Source organism: Tigriopus californicus, chromosome 9 (assembly GCF_007210705.1).
Source record: "Tigriopus californicus strain San Diego chromosome 9, Tcal_SD_v2.1, whole genome shotgun sequence".
Taxonomy (NCBI): Eukaryota; Metazoa; Arthropoda; class Copepoda; order Harpacticoida; family Harpacticidae; genus Tigriopus; species Tigriopus californicus.
Genome location: NC_081448.1, coordinates 5,436,108 through 5,452,332, shown reverse-complemented (window position 1 = coordinate 5,452,332; position 16,225 = coordinate 5,436,108). Strand labels below are relative to the sequence as shown.

At 42.5% G+C, this 16,225-nt stretch overlaps 3 protein-coding genes across 3 annotated transcripts; 1 reads left to right on the top strand and 2 right to left on the bottom strand.

Moving 5' to 3' along the window:
* Positions 1-290: 290 nt before the first annotated feature.
* On the bottom strand, positions 291-4,498 carry LOC131886666 (solute carrier family 26 member 6-like; the record flags this gene model as incomplete). Its single annotated transcript, XM_059235065.1, is given in 10 exon segments — positions 291-467; positions 795-826; positions 829-913; positions 945-953; positions 1,370-1,504; positions 2,260-2,345; positions 2,440-2,823; positions 3,248-3,358; positions 3,496-3,675; positions 4,290-4,498. Coding segments are annotated over 10 exon segments (1,299 nt in total), but the record flags the coding sequence as incomplete, so codon positions are not given.
* Positions 4,499-8,597: 4,099 nt separating this feature from the next.
* On the top strand, positions 8,598-9,966 carry LOC131886371 (solute carrier family 26 member 10-like). The gene is made up of 3 exons (XM_059234672.1): positions 8,598-9,011; positions 9,083-9,197; positions 9,635-9,966. Exons 1-3 carry the CDS (start codon positions 8,655-8,657, stop codon positions 9,874-9,876), a joined length of 714 nt encoding a protein of 237 aa, XP_059090655.1. The 5' UTR covers positions 8,598-8,654; the 3' UTR covers positions 9,877-9,966.
* A 4,574-nt stretch (positions 9,967-14,540) lies between these two features.
* LOC131886101 (mitochondrial ribonuclease P protein 1 homolog) lies at positions 14,541-16,219 on the bottom strand. The gene has a single exon (XM_059234341.1). The coding sequence runs from the start codon at positions 16,138-16,140 to the stop codon at positions 14,716-14,718; it is 1,425 nt and encodes a 474-aa protein (XP_059090324.1). The 5' UTR covers positions 16,141-16,219; the 3' UTR covers positions 14,541-14,715.
* Positions 16,220-16,225: the final 6 nt, after the last annotated feature.

Below are 16,225 nucleotides of genomic sequence, written 5' to 3'. Positions count from 1 at the left end.
TCATAGGAATTGCGAGGGTTTGCTTTCGCCTGAATCAACCTCGCACCTCGACCATACACAATTCCATTGGTCTAGTCTTCAGGGATCCGTTCGAACCTCAATAGGTTACGTGCAAGTGCATTTAAGCCTTTTTGATGACGGCCATCACAATGGTACTTTCTCAAGACTGACACGATCTCGCAAGATGAATTTCAGTATACTTTTCGTCATAAACGACCCCTTTGGACTCCAAGTGCCCAAGTGAGTCGAAGTAGAACAGTAGATAGGAGGTCGACCAGATGGTCATTTACCTTCGGTAAGGCGTAGAAGAGTCCCTCTGCAGTCAATATAACCACAATGAGAATGGCAATAGAGACTACCGAGGTCAGTTGGGTCCTTCCACCCACTGCAACTTGGACCGAACTTCGGGACATTGAGGCTCCCGAGGGCAGACAGGAAAAAAACGAGCCCACCACATTAGAAGCACCCTGGAATGGGAAAAAAGAAGAACCACTAGAGATAGACAAAAAAAACTGCCATTAAAAGCTAGTTTGAGACTTCTATCGCACAGAAAAAGTAAGGAGGCAATAAGAAGACAAGACTGGTGAAATCTCCCGATAAGATTGAGCTCGGAAGAAAAGCAAGCAAGGAAGCGGACATTGCGGAAACTCCTTAGGTGATATCCAATTGCCATTTTTGTTTGAAATGAACCTATTATTCAAAAAAAGCTTCACCCATTTACAGCTGAAAATCATATGCGATCTCCACGTAAGCAGAATTGATGAAAAAAACCTGAAAAGTAAAGAACCCCGTACCTCACTGAAAAGTTCCTGGTTACCATCCACGAGTAATGGAATTTTTGAGCAAATATTTTTGCCATTGATAGAGTAATGCAGTAACCGACAATGGCCACAATGAGTGAATCTACGATGATCTTCCCGAAAAGGCTTACTTCAGGAACAGAGACTTGGAACCTGAAACCCAAATAGAACATTCTTCAAATCTCACGCACAAGAGGGATTCTCCGAAATTGAAAAGAGTACCAACATTCGGTGCCTTTTAAAGTCCTCTTCACCTGGCAAATACATTTACACTCACTCCACCAATCATTCGCAGACATATTCTCGTTCAGGTCTAAAACAATTCCCATTGTCAGGGAACACTCACCTCATAGAGACGGCCTCGTTCCAACTTACAATAGTGAATAAAAAGTCTTGAACCCAGTCATTTGCCGTCTTTCATGGTTTGTTTACACCCAAATCCACCCATCGCCCCCTTTTCCTAGTTCCTATTTTAAGTGTCTGGGGAGTGAGTGGGTTAACTCAAGGTGTCGGATATTTAGTAGTGCTATGGTAGGGTGGGATTCTATGTACTCTTGGTCTTTACGTACCCAGTCCTGAGCTCTCCCCACAACGTCAATACCGAATTTCTCCTCGAAGTTCAAGAAGTAAGAAAACAAGATTCCACCAGCAACCACGATCAATTGAATTGGCACGGGAAAGCTGCACTTCTTGGCCAGTTGAGGCTGCAAAGAAAACACGAGAAGGGAGGTGTTCAGAAGTTCACGGAACTCAAGAATCGTCGTGGTCAATAGTATGGCAGGGGCTCGATGGTTTGCGCATGTGTTGGAAGACGTGTCGACTGGCTTGTAAGTGAGTCTTGAAGTTATGAGTGATGGATGAGGATGGAGGAAGGATCCACCAACCTAAAAAACGCCTCCTTGAAAAGGGTAATTTGAAGAGAGCATCAGGTGTCGAGTTGGAGCTAAAATCAAGGAGCTGCAGCGCACTTTATGTATACAAATTTGAACTTGAACTTGATCCAAACTGAAGGTGAGGTTTTTGTCAGGGGGTTATCCACTTTTTTAACTGATGAAATAACATTTCATTTCAAGGCAATGAATGAACATTGATTTCTTTAAAAGTGGTTCTGATCGGAGGGGAGGTGGCCAAATTCAAGGAGGTTGCTACGTGATTTGAACATGATTTGAAAATTAACCTGTGGATCATTGACTTGTTCAAATCTTAAGGAGGAAATGAAAACCAACAACTGTGACGAACATCCTTTTTAGCTTCAAGGTTTTCATTGTCTTTTATGAACATTTTTTTTTCAAATGATTAAATAACGTGCTGGGAATGAGAATCAGAATGAGCGTATCTATGCTTGGATCTTGGCTAGTACATATTTGATCTTCACTCGTTTGAAGTTATCCCTGATCTTATTGTTCTAGGTAAACTCTTTTCAATTTCATTTGAACTCAAAATGAAAGATAAACATTACCTTTAAAAACTCGTTATTGGCCACCAAGATGATGACACACACAAGGGCAATGACAAAGGCCGCCAGATTGAAGTCCTCGATTTTCTCTATGAGCCCTTTCAACGTCTGTAAAGCGTTAAATCCTCGTTATTACTTTTCTCCAAATACCTTAGGGTTGATTCATTGGCTCATTGTCCCTACCGTGAAAATTTTGAACCGGAAGAAAGAGGACTCGTCCACTGGATCCGGATGTTACTCCCAATACACCTTTCAGTTGAGACACAAGCACGTGGATAGCGGCAGCTGTTGTGTACCCGCTAACCAGAACATCCGAGAGGAGCCAACTGAGTTTGCCCAAGCCCAAGATGGCAAATCCCAGTTGCCAAATTCCGGAGAGCAGGCACACGGCGGTAATCACCTGGATGTCGGTATACATTTGAGACTCATTTGCGGCCACAAAGACCGAGGATGAGACCAAGGTCGTCGAAGAAGTGTCTCCACCATCCGAGTTACCGCCATCGTCGTCGTCGAAGGCATACTTCTTTACGATGGCTCCCAATAGAATAGATGTCAATGGGTTGGTACCTAGCCAATGAATACAGGATTGTCCTAAATTAGCATCCGCTGGTTTTCAGTTTTATCAACGACAAAGGTTAGGCTTTCGTCAAAAAGTTTGTTTATGCAAAAGAGAGCTTTCTACAATGTTTGACCTTCACAAGGGCTCAAACAACAGGGATTTTTTGTTTGAGAAGAGCACGGATAGCACGTGGCACATGGGCGATTTGCACCCGCAGTCTAAAGCTTAATAGTTTCATAAAGAATAGACCAATTTACATGAAACTTAGTCATGATCTTCATGGAACACTGTTTTGCAAACGCTATTTGCAATTAAATCATTCCAAGGCATTTTTAGCATGATTTTCTAAGTTGAGACAACCTTGTAATTTACTCAGTGCTAGACCGCACGTTTAGTTTGATTATTTAGCAACTGGAACTTGATTCACCTTACCCATTGAAACATGCCGGGATGGACCTAGGAGTGTATAAATAATGACGGGAAAAACTGCGGTGTATAGCCCAACCATCTCATCCGTCTCAGCCAATTGAGCATAGGCCATACCTTAAAGAATACAACACAATCAATTTCAGTGAACAAGAGTACATAAATCATTGGCTCTTAGCAAATAACATTCGTTCCTCGTTTTATTTGCTTAGATCCTGATCAAGATGATTTTGTTACGCGTACAGTATGCTTACCCTGAGGAATGTGCATAATGGCTATAGTAATCCCAGTAATGATATCTGACACAAGATCGGCCTTGACATTGTAGTTGAAAAGCCAATCGGTGATGGGCAGGTACTTGTTGAAGATTTTTTTCCATGACTTGGGTTTACGAATGGGATTACGATTCAAATGTAGGGCCGCTTGAAGACTTTCTGTAAATAAAAAAAACATTTGTAGACTTATTGATGCGTTGTAATTTGTTCTAAACAAGTTTGTATTTAAAGCGCTCCAAGCAGACATAATGTTAAATTTGATTTGCAAGCGTGCTTATGACGTAGGTAGGCTTGTTAAAAAAAATATTAAACTCTAAAAGACCTTAAATCACATTTGTTACCTAGATCTCAAGAACCTAAATTCATAATTAGCAGATTTGCCTTGGCAATAAACATTCTCACAAGCCTGTTTAATGGGCTTTATTGATGACGTCTTTCTCATTTTGTTGAACATGCTGACCTTGTACTTACTCCTGTCTTTTTGACAAATAACAAAATTAAACCCAAAGTTTGTCAAGAGCTCCAGGTTCGTTTGTAAGCGGCGATCTGTTAAAACGACTGAAAAAAAGAACTATTCGGGCATTTCTCCTACGGCGCTCATACACAATGCGTTTTCCTTCCAGGTTTCTTGAACAACTCAAGAACCATGTCCCATAAACAATCGCACAAAGCAATTCAATTTAAAATCTTTGCTTAGGATTGAGCGAGGTTAAAAATCCACCTGAAACAAAGGGATGTACAAAACAACAAGTAGCAATCACAGCTTTTCTTACTCTCAGATTTGGCTTTCCAACCCGCTGCTGTGTGAGCCTCTTCCAGATCGTATGGTTTCCTCTGAACAGAGATTTCTTCTTCATGGTCCGAATCCGTCATTTCATTTGAGCACCCAAACTCACTGGATATCTTAATTTAACTGATATCAAACAACTATTATTATCATTCAATGTATGAATGCAAATTTTGTCGACCTTCAAGGGCAACCAACCCAACACGCTGCTTATCTATTTCGTAGTCTTGATTGAGAACGAGCTCGGATTGGCTCAAACACTGATTGCGTCAAGTGACAATTTAAGTTTGAGCGAACATCTCAGCCAGCTACATCTGTGAACAAACACTAAATAACAAGAACTCTTGATTCAAGGCTGACTCATGAACAAACCTTAGTGTGTTTAGTATTAAAACTTGAGGGGAAACTCGCCGGTTTACTCTTATGTACAGGTTGAACATTTTGAACACAATTGCTTAACAGCCTGTGCACTAAGATGTCGCAAGCCCAAATGCATGTTTGAAAATAAGTTTTAACCTTCTCAAGTTCAATGATCAAGTAAGAATGAGTCTGGATTAAGTGCTATTATTGGCCTTCAGCGAATCAGGATGACATCTAAAGCAAACCTTAGCCCGGAACGGACATGGTTTCTGATCACAGAAAGTTCTTCTTTTTCCAAAGAAATCGTGACCAAAAATTAGACTGAAGGGCTCTACCCGTTCCACGTCTCCTCCTAGATCAAGTTTTCAATGTCAGATGAATCAACCATTTGAGAAATCAAAAGATGACGGTATCCTTAAGAACTTGGATTGACCAGTGTTTTTCGAGACGAAATCTCTTCTGATCACCTCATTGTGCCTCTGCACTTTAAAGCCGTTCCCTTGGAACGCGATGTGCTCCTTCTAAACTGACATGCTTGAAACGAGAAGCACTTTGACTTTCATTCCACTTACCGTCCATGCTAAGTTCACAACGGCGTCTTGGTACGAGATACGTACAGTAGTAGTTGTTGTTATTGTTGCTCCGTTCGTTTTTCGCGCTCTGCGGTACTGAGGGAACTCAAACTCAGTAAAGTAGTGCTCTCTCTCTCTCTCTCTCCTCTCTGTTTGGCTCTCCCGTCCTCGTTCTCCTCCGAGTTTCTGTTCTGAGCACAAGAAGCATTCCTCTTCTTCATTCCTTCGCTCCTTCGTTCCTTCGTTCCTTCGTTCCACCGATGCCGGTTGTGCGAAATCAGTTTCACTTGGAACGGTGTGGAATCCACACAGACTCGCATATTCGCTACTTTTCCATTATTTCAAGGAATATTATTAACAAAAGTTGTCATACATGTTTGTGGTTTTTTGCCGTTACCCAGAACGTGTCAGGAAGTGTCTAGGGAACTTGTTGAAACCCTTCGCGATTGAATGCTCGGGCAATGCGCCAAAATTGTCGAGGACAAAAATATGTCAATCTTCAGTGATTTGCGGTCCGCCTTAGTTCGAGTTGTTTTAGAAAAGTGCTCGCAATCTTGGGTTAAGGCTCAAAAAAGTAGAGTGAAAAAGTGTCTTGGGCATTGTTTAAGAGTGAAACTAATCCCCTCCTCAAGCTCCGTTTGACCTCAGGGTGCTTTTAGAGAACCCTAGTGTGGCGATCCTGGTTAGAAACTATTTTTGTCCAGCTAAAAGGGTCCCGTGAGGTCGTGGCCAACCCTCCATCCCTTCTCAACACCCTCCAGGAAGTGGAGGAAGGACAAGAGGGCCACTTAAGAAGCGCCACCAGAATCATCATCCCCCTATCAAGGATCTCCGGGCTATTATCGTCCGGAGTTCCCGTTTCAATTCCTCGTCTTCTCGTATTTCTTCTTACTTCCCTACGAGAAATACTACATACCAAGGTAGCCAGGCGGTCTCCTAACTCCTTCTGTCTTTATCTACTTAAAAGCTTGAAAGGAAATCGCCATCCTTGGGGCCAAAAGGACAATTTCTCTTCTATTGGAACCCTTGGTGGTAATTGAAAGTGCAGAAAAAGAGTCTGTGGTCCGGAATTGGCCGGAAAGAAAGAACCAAGTCGGACCCTACAAACTCGAGAACCAGAGTGGTTGCTGGCTGGCCTCTTAACGTACTTGTGGACACACTCCACACTCGCGCCACCGAGCAAGACGGCTCATTGCGTGTAATTGAGACCCAATTTATTGAGTGTTGGTGCATCTGTTGTGGCATCTGGTCCAGAGAGAGAGGCACATTCCAACCCGAAAAAATGACATCAACCCTTGCGTCGACTCCAAGGTAAGAACAAAACTCTGGGGAAACAACACAGGGCGGTGATATAATACAATGTGATATAAGGAGTTAGTGTAGCCGAGCAGAGTAAGAGGTAGCAAAAACAAGGCAAGTATCTTATCCTAGGTGTCGTGGATTCCAACCCCGAGGCCGGAAATAAATCTTTTATTCTTTTATTAAATATCTGGTAGAACATAGCTTGTGGCTGTTTCTCCAACTATGGACTTTTTTAGATAAATTTTAAGGGAAAAGGAAAGTTGTTTGTGAGGACCATTTTTAAACTTCTATGACTTTACCGTAGTATGCATACAAGGACACTTGTTTTGAAATTTTTTTTTATTCAAAGAGTTTGAATATCAATGGTAAGGATTAGATGTTGCAAGGCTCATTTTGATTTTCTCATTTCTGAGAAGTGTTGTCGTATGCATGAAATGGTGATCTACCTAGTCAACTAATGCTCTACTTGTTCGACCACTTTTTTTGTCTGATTAGAAGCTCATAATTAATGTTTATTGTTTCGCCGAGGGCTTTTAGAATAAACAATTTGTAAACAATTATTGTTTGCGAAATAAACATCAATGGCCAAATACTCCGTTAAGAATGCCTAGACACGTTCTTCATCGCCTGACATACACCCTCGTGGGTATTTTCCTGGTTCATAAACACTTTCGTCTTTTGACATGTTTGAGCTCAATTGTTTACCACTCCTCTACCTAAGGCCGAGATCATATCAAGAGGCTCATTTTGAATCCTTCCCTTGCCGATGTGGTAACTTTCTCATTAACCTCTATCCCATAAGAGCTCATAGCTCGTAGCAAGCTTGTACCACAGATCACTGGTTAGGTTTCTGCCTTGGGGCTCTTTGGCAAGTTCGTTTTCACGCTCAGTTTTTGCCATTTCCAGCTAGAAAGGCAATGCGAATAATGTGCGGTGCTCGCTTGAACGCTTTCATTACAAAGCAATCTTTACCATCTTTATGTGACTTGACAACATGTCATCAAGTGAGCACACATTGCACATGGTGCAGAGTACTCTATTGTACATGCCAAAGAATGCAACTGTCAATCCACGTAGGCAGCACCCATTATGGCCCGGGATTTACTTTTGTGGCTCAGACCGAAATAAAAATACGAGAATTCCAAACCTCAACCTCAGGTCCGTACAGGAATCAAGGCGGATGTACGGTACATTTACTTTTGTGGCTCAGACCGAAATAAAAATACGAGAATTCCAAACCTCAACCTCAAGTCCGTACAGGAATGGAGGGTGCCTTAATGTTTGAAGCCATAGATCCTTACGAGTTGCAAAGTAAATTGAGTAAAGGAAAATGGAGCGCTTCCAAAACGAGATTGGTTTCTCGGACTCACGGCTGCAAGATATCCAGCCATGCTCGGGGGAGATTGTTATGGGTTGCATTTCCTGATGAAAAATTGGCAAGCCCGAGCCCACTGACTCTAAGAGCCACCCACAATGGCGACCCTCAATTGGAACAAAATGATCGCGAATTTGGCCTCAGCAGATGTTTGAGAACCAATATTGCTCAAGCGAGTTAACGTCAGAACAGGGGCATGACCCCAATTAACGGGTCCACGTGGGACCACAGCCTGATCGATGGATATTCACTTCCTGTCGAAGAATGCCCGACTCGTACACGCGTATGTAATAGGGTTGTGACTTTGGAAATGCAAGTAGTCCAAGGTTCTGTGATGATTGATTGGACAAAGCCAATCTTTCATCTAGGTTCACTAAGAACCCATTCGCTGACAGAACGAGCTGGTAAAGAAGGAAGGAAGGAAGGAATGAAAGAAAAAATGAAAGAAAGAAAGAAGCCCTAAAGGCTGTGTGCTCTTGACCCAAGCAAGCGGCAATATTTTCTTTCCAAGAAAGTTCAGGTTGAGCATCGCTTCCTTCCGAGAAAGCGCAAGTGCACCTTGACTTGTTGGTTCGTTGTTGGCTCTCTCCTCCCTACCATATTTGAGTGCTTGAGCCCAAGTTGCAACAAAATATGATTGATTGGTACGCTCACTCACTCACTCCTTGGATATTGACCCCGGTCATTTTTTTCCTCCTTCCAGGCTGTGCTTTCGGCGATCATTTTGGTGGCTTTAAAGAACATGTTGATGCAATTCCATGACTTTCCCAAGTTCTATAAAAACTCCAAGCTGGACGGATTGCTCTGGTTGGTCACCTTTATTGCCGTGATCGTGCTCGACATCGATAGTGGACTGATCATTGGTATTGCGGTGGCTCTCCTGGTCCTTTTGTTCCGGAGTATCTCGACAAACATTCAGGAAGTTGGCCCAGTACCGGAAACGGGATTGGTCGTCGAGATTAAAGAGAGTGAGTTTGCCATTCGACCTCGAGAGGCTGTGATCTTGCGCATTAGTGGTGCTATCAACTTTGCAAATTTCGAAAGTGTCATCGACCGACTGAGGAAAAAGGTTCTGAAACTCCAGTCAGAAGATCGAAAAGTGAGTGGGAAAAATGTCGGTTTCGTCTGGCTTGAAAAGGAGTTGAATATAAAGCGTGATTTTGGTTCCAGTTGGTCGTCTTGGACATCTCCAATGTTCCCTACATGGATCAAACGGGTGCCAAAAAGATGTGCTTGTGGTTGAAAGAAGACAAGGGATCCGAGAGGGTTTTGGCTGCACCCACGGGTAAGATTTCAAAGTCATCCATCAACTCAGTATTCGTTCCATTTTCGATCGGTGAGCGTACAAATTGGCACACCTGGGCATACTTCATCGATCGAAAAAGATGATCTTCAAACTTATTTGAGACAAATTGAACTTGAATTTTCATGAATCTAAAAATCAACTCACTCTTTTCTACATACAAGCGAGAACATTGATATCATTGATTTTAATACTGGACAGGGAAATTCTAAGTAAGCGTCCACCAATTTCAAATATTTTGAACAAATACGCAAAGCGGGTAAACCAGTTTTCATTATGGCTAAGAATTCAACTCTGTCCAACTAGCTTCAATGCTAATCAAAGCTCAATGAAAATAAAACAGTGTATTAGAGGTTACTACAAAAAAGGACGGGCATGTTGGAACAAAGAAAATATACATGTCCATTTTCGTTTTCCAGGCAAAGTGGAACGCATGTTGAAACGATTTGAGGTAGACCCAAACAAGCTCTATCCTACTGTGATGGATGCCTTGCTAAAGAAGAGCCTCTCTGGAATCAATCCCGCTACGACGAAAACGGACCCCAATTCCCTTGAGAAGGAACATACAGATCACGGAGAAGACAACCGAGGATTTCAAGGACAGTCTGAGGAGGTCAAGACGCCCACAAATACTTTCGATCAAGGAGATACGCAACTGTGAAAAGAAACGCCAGAAACATTGTACATTGACGTTCCACCAAAGTTAAAGATAATAATACTTCTTCTGAAATAGACAAACTTATCCAAGCCATTCTTCCTCGAATTCCTGACGTTGGCATAAAAAGGCCTTTTGAATAACGAGATAGTAATCAAATTGGATGTCAAGACATTGATCAAAGAGTGGAAAGGCTTGGATCGATCAATCTATCAGGAGGAACGAACCCTTGAGGCTAGGATTTCGGCCACACAATTCCCCAAGCGAGAAATGCCGTACTTGCTAATCACGAAATTGTTAGTGACTTACTTCCTCCACCACAAGGCCGATGCTCCAAAGACTTCAAACAATCTAACCATTTGTGATATGATGATCTTAACAAATTTGTTGCTAGAATGAACCTCGGGCCAGTTAAAACGGCCGGACGTTTAGCATGCCACTCACATGCCAAGAGTTCAAAGGGAACTACAGCTCCGAATTCGTTGGATCTCACTACCTGAGGGAGGCCCGTAGGGCCCATGCAGTTTCTGCATGAGCTTTGCACGTCTATCTTGGCTGCCCTCAAACTAACGATCGGGGCCCTCATGCTCTTTTAGGACATCTTGCACTATCTTCCCTTGGATGAGCTACGTGTACAGGCACTTATTTGGGTATTTATGGGAGGGCTCTCCGTTGAAATGCATCTCTTCGGAATATCAGTGGGATGGGCACTCAGATCGCAACGAGGAAGGAGGAACGGGAAGAGGTACGTTGGTAGGTAGGTTAGAGGTTTAAGGCCACCGCTGTATCTTCCTCTTCAACGAACGAAAGCCATTAATCAGAATGGAAACCTGCTCTATGAGGTGGAGGGAGCCTTTCACATATGCGATGGCGCCGCGGACTCCCTTACGTAGGGAAATTCCCACCCAGGTGAAGCTCAGACTGAGAGAGTGATCTTTGGCACCATGGAAAGTCGGCCTTCATTAATCTCGAGCTGGAATCAGCCATCTGTCCGTCTGCTCTCCCAAGAGCATTGGCAAGTGAGCAACTTTAATCTCCAATCTAACCGTAAATCGGCCTTTTAACCTTCAACCATAGATGCTCGTGTAACCAGAGGAACTGCTTCATTGTTCACGTTATCAACTTTGGCTGGGTAAACCAATTGTTATATTTGATGTTATTATTGCTATTCCGCGGACTCCTTGAACATCAAGCAAAAAAATATTATATCAATTTGAGATGAACCAACTGTGCGGAACAAAGACGGTCACTTGAAGCAACACTTGCTCAGAGGTACATACAATGTATGATGATGTGGTTGGATCGAAGCTTGGTAATACTTCAATGTTCGCCAGTTCAATACTTGAATTTAGGCATTGGTACCAATTCTCAAAAAGAGGCGTAACCGGCAAAACCACTTCACATATGTAATTTCCCATTGAAGAGAGGGAGTTACAAGATTGTACGGAGCCCAATTTTTAAACAGCAATCCAAGGTTAGTTTTGACTGACACGATCGGAGAGTCAATTTTGGTGCAGCGCAGCCAAGAGTTACACTCTAAAAACAGATTGATCTGAGAACACAAATGGAAAGGGTCAATCCCGCCAAGTACATGACTGTTAGACGCGTATGCGTTAAAACATAGCGCTGCATTAATTACTGTCTAAAAAGAGGTTTTGGTAAGGAACGAGGTTAACAAACAAGCTGTGTTCTTACTCTGATGAGCAATCTTTCGTATCTTTTTGCATTATTAGGTTCATTTGCTGCTTTTGCGTTTTTACAGTTCTTACTCAAACAGTTAACAACTTTCAATGATTTTTCCCCTTTCGTTGAAAATATGAACGTGTTGAAAACGTTTGCTGAACAATCCTTTTTCTTTTGTCCATTTCAATAGTTTTGATTTTTATTGCTTTATATGAGTTTTTTTCCTAAATGGTTGGATTAACTCATTTCTTGCACAACCGTTGAAGGTTAAATCTCTTCAGCTTCCAAAATCGAATTGTTTCCTTAAATGACCAAAAATAATTGATGCTTTGTCTAAGCACCAACGCGTTGCTGTGCCCTGGAGCAAAACCATTCAAAACTCACCATATGACACAAGCTGATTTTGTGGAAAGAAAATTTCAAGAATTACACACGCCCTTGGGTGAGTTATAATACCTGTTATAATGATTTTGCAGAACAGAGTGCACATAATGAAAGCAAGTGCATTTTCAAAAAATGCGTTTGTTGACCATCATTTTTTACTCTTATATAAATTTGCTTAAAATGAAATCAGAGCGAAAAGTATCTGAACTTTAATTACATCTTTAAAAAAAAAGAAGAGTTCGTGCTAGCAGTTTCGTGAACGTATATCTTAAATTGAGACTGGGCAAAATAGTCTTCGGTAAAATGTTAAAACCAGATGCCTCTACTACGTTCTAAATCATTAAAGTAGTGTTTGCTAGGCTATTTCAAAATGTTACAGGAGCTTGATCTAGCTAAATATACTTAAAACTATCTTTAGAAGCCTAATGACGGATTAAAATTCGCAAAACCAGCAATCTTAAGGTTGAAAGACTGATTTAGAAGCCAATCGCAGCGCTTGGAATTGACCATGATCTCCAGTAATTTGCTTGTGGAACAGCGTGTTAGAAATTTGTGAACACATATCTCAATGTGTTGTTTGAAGAACAATATGAGTCTTTTAAATCACCATCCAGGGCATTTTTAGGTAATTTCTATTGGAACTTTATGCTTCCCAAACTTACTGTCTTGTTGTGGACTAGTTAGTACCTAATTTAACCGGAATTTAACATTCCAACTGCAATAAATTCAATGAACTTGGTATTACTCCCAGTAAAGGGAGGAGACATGGTGTAGTGGTTAGTGCAGTTTCCTAACATGGGAGAGGTCCCCGGTTCGATCATCCTCCCCTATCTTTCTCAAGGAAATTTTTATACGCTAATCACGCCCCCAGACGGGGAACCAAAACTGATACGGACATGAGACAATGCCTATCGGAACGATATATAAGGACGATGTTATCGCTGGCTTTGCTGGCCGGGCGGGGCTCATCCCTCCGACCCTAGCACCCAAGTACAAAAAAGTGGGCCAATACCGGAACAACAACATATGTATTAGAGAGTTTCATCCCCTCCCATAGACGACTGGAATCACTGGAACTCCAGTGGTCTATGTCTCTCCCCCAAACCGAAATAGCCCCCCCAAGGTCAGACAGCAGAGTTGACAAGAAACAGTGGTCTAGGGACGATATCTTTTAGTTGAGGAACGATACTGATTATATCGGCGAGTAGAGCTTTGCCCGGTAAGCGAGTGTGGTTGGCGTCTTACAGTTTCAAGTTTTACTTGAAGCGAAGGAAAAGAAGGAAGTAAATATATAAAGTTAAATAAAATGAATGCCCTTTTCGTCTTGAACTGCTGGGAATTCCATTCCCAATAGCGGTAAGGAAAAAGGCGGGAAGGAGATTTGAACCGGGTATCTCTCTCACGCTCAGAAACCAAATGCTACACATGGGGACCCTGGATTCAGAGACGCATGAGGTTTGACAAGTGGCTCCACTTCAAAAATATAAACTAAAAAGTTTCCAAACAGATTTTGAATGCTATCATGACAAGCATCATAGAAATTTTCTTCAAGGACACAACCAAATTTTACTTGAAGACAATCTGATTCATGGATATGGGATTTTAGATTGCTTCTAATATTTTGTTACCTTCTAAACCCTTTCTGAACCCATTTTTTCATAAGATTAGATTGCCAAAATATCTCATTAGATTATTCAGATTAACATTGAAACGTATTTGTTACTTGTCTGAAAAAATTATGAGCGTTCAGTACGATAAACTTGTTAAATTGACGGAACTGATTTTCAGAGGTGGTTTGGCCTGTGCTGCTGCGATAGTACGTACGAGCGCAGAGTACGGGCCAGTAGATTTAACGACATAAGATTAAAAAGCAGATATTTGGCTCATGGGTGAGTAATTGATATTTTTTGAATGAAACGTGTGCCAGAGAGTTCATTCTTTGATTTTAAACTGTGAAATTCATGATTAGGCCATGGTCGTGCTAAAAAAGGAAAAAATATATGTAACAGCTCAAGATAGTCCAAGACTATCGGTAAGTAAAAAATGGAATCACCTAACCTTTAAAGATCATACTTCATTGGCAGCCAATCAGATCGGTCGAATCTGATGAAGTATACTCAACCTCGCGTATCTTATGGCATCTATGGAGGTTTGGGCAAGCTCTGGCAGGTTCCTTTGATACTGGTACCAGTGTCAGCGATGCAAGTTTGGAGCTTCAAAACATGCTTTTGAGAAGCTGACCCTTCTTTCACATTGCTTATGAGGAAAGGTTAGCTTCGTTAACACCAGTTCGTAACGCCAATCTTGCATCACTGGCATTGGCAGGCAAGTTTGTTTGCTGGTACCAGCGCTTGCCTCAATGTCCGAATAGGGACTTGTCAAATGAACGCGTTATTCCATGGAGTAAAATCAAAGACAACATGCCCAGCCAAACCGCACTGTGCATGCATTGAATTTCGTGGCCACTTAGATAAAAACATTTATGTCTTAAAAGCCTGTCTTACAAAACTATATTTGATGTATGGAACCTTAACTAGCCTAACTGGTAGACCACCATAACCGAGTCGGGATACGTAACCAAAACGTCAAATAAAAAAATACCATCAGGAAAACACCACTACGGGCTTTATGGAAGCTTTAACATTTGACTCAAGGGCTGTTTTAGTAGCAATTACTTACAAGGAGTTTGATAACAAGCGTTTATGATAATGGAACGACCAATAATGCTTCATATCCGTATTTTGCCTCTTTGTTAACAAGTTGAAGATTAAATTACCTCTACTCCCCGAAAATGGTAGCTATGGCCACTTTCGAGGCATAGCTAGATGTCTTGCCGCCCTTAGAGTTCGGCGTCTTCCTAAATATAGGTGTAGACATTCGCTCCTTTGGTTGCATGATCGTTGTCAGGTCAACACTCTCGTGCGTGTGTCCGGGATGAATTAACTCTTGCTCCAGTATGCTCTTGAATTTTTTGCGATATTCTAACGGTCCCATTGGTATGTTGTCTTCGTTCGTACTAGGATTGAGTTCATTATGAGCTTTGTACACGGCTTCATCTCTGGGCTCTAATCGTCCCATGCTCTTAATTCTATTGCGAAAAAATCTGGAAGGAATCCAGCGAGAGGCGTAAATCCAGTCGCCGGAATACTGAAGCTCGGCCATCATGGCCATCACGTGATCGATGTTAAGTTCGGCTCGCATGCCTATATTAGCTCTCAATGGCAATCTGGCATGGCGGATTCCATCCTTTTTAGCAACGGACAGCGTCTTCGGACAATCCTGGGACTTTGATGTTTGTGCCCCGATAATGTAGACGTCATCACCATTGAACTTCAAGTCTGTTTTGGAGTCAGGTGAGAGATATACGAGATCTTTTTGAGGAAACAGCTCCAAGTAACTTTTTTCCGTCAGTACCACCGGATAGTGAGGTTCTCGAAGTTTGGGAAAGTGCTTGAAAATCTTTTGGCTTTTAGGGCAAGTCGGATCAAAATTGCACAAATACAGAGCGAAACTACCTTTGAGGGTCTTGAGTCGGTGAATTCCGAATTGGATCTCGCGATATATCGAACTCAGGCATCTCGGGTACGAGTATTTCAGGAACTGCAAATCCACAACCATGCTTTGGCCCCAAGCCGGCTGGAATTGGCGAATCATTCGCCACTCATCCTGACGGTCTACAGTTTGATTTGCGATTCGAATGTTGAACGTGTTCTGACCCAAGCCATAGATGATGTGCCCATCGGCTTGCTCCACTTTCTTACGAATAGCGTCCGAGCGAGACTGACGAGCCATAACCCGCCGGGTGAAGGTCCTAAAAAGACGCTTGACATGCATCAGGTGTACTTGGTGCAAGAAAGTCAAAGTGGAGCGCATCTTGTTTTCGTTCGCGGACAAGAGCAAATCCGTCAATCGCTCGGGCTTGATATCGAAAGGGACATCATCGCCCTCCTGACGCATACTCATGTAAGTCTCGCGCAACAGGTTCCATCGCTCTTCAAGCTCCTCCGGACTCATTTGGGGCGGAGCAGCCGCTCGCATGGCTTGGTCCGTGAAGTCAAATCCGGCGTGGATCCGCTCATCCGAAGCCAAGATCTCGTCCAGAGTGACCCCGGCGTGCTCGGGCGATCGCAAGTACATCAGAAACTGCGTGCGAGGCATGATGTACCGCAAATTGGCCAAAGTCTTGATCTGTTCATCGGTCATCGACTCGGGTAAGGGCACGTATCGACTAGCCAAAAATTGAACGCTCTCCAAGATCTTCAAGTACTTGAACTTGGCCACGGTGGAC

Excerpts from the sequence above, each read along its gene's own strand:
- LOC131886371 (XM_059234672.1), top strand. The coding sequence starts at position 8,655 with ATGTTGATGCAATTCCATGACTTTCCCAAGTTCTATAAAAACTCCAAG. Across the intron at positions 9,012-9,082 it reads TCCAGTCAGAAGATCGAAAA|TTGGTCGTCTTGGACATCTC; the intron begins GTGAGTGGGAAA and ends TTTTGGTTCCAG. Across the intron at positions 9,198-9,634 it reads GGTTTTGGCTGCACCCACGG|GCAAAGTGGAACGCATGTTG; the intron begins GTAAGATTTCAA and ends TTCGTTTTCCAG.
- LOC131886101 (XM_059234341.1), bottom strand. The coding sequence starts at position 16,140 with ATGACCGATGAACAGATCAAGACTTTGGCCAATTTGCGGTACATCATG.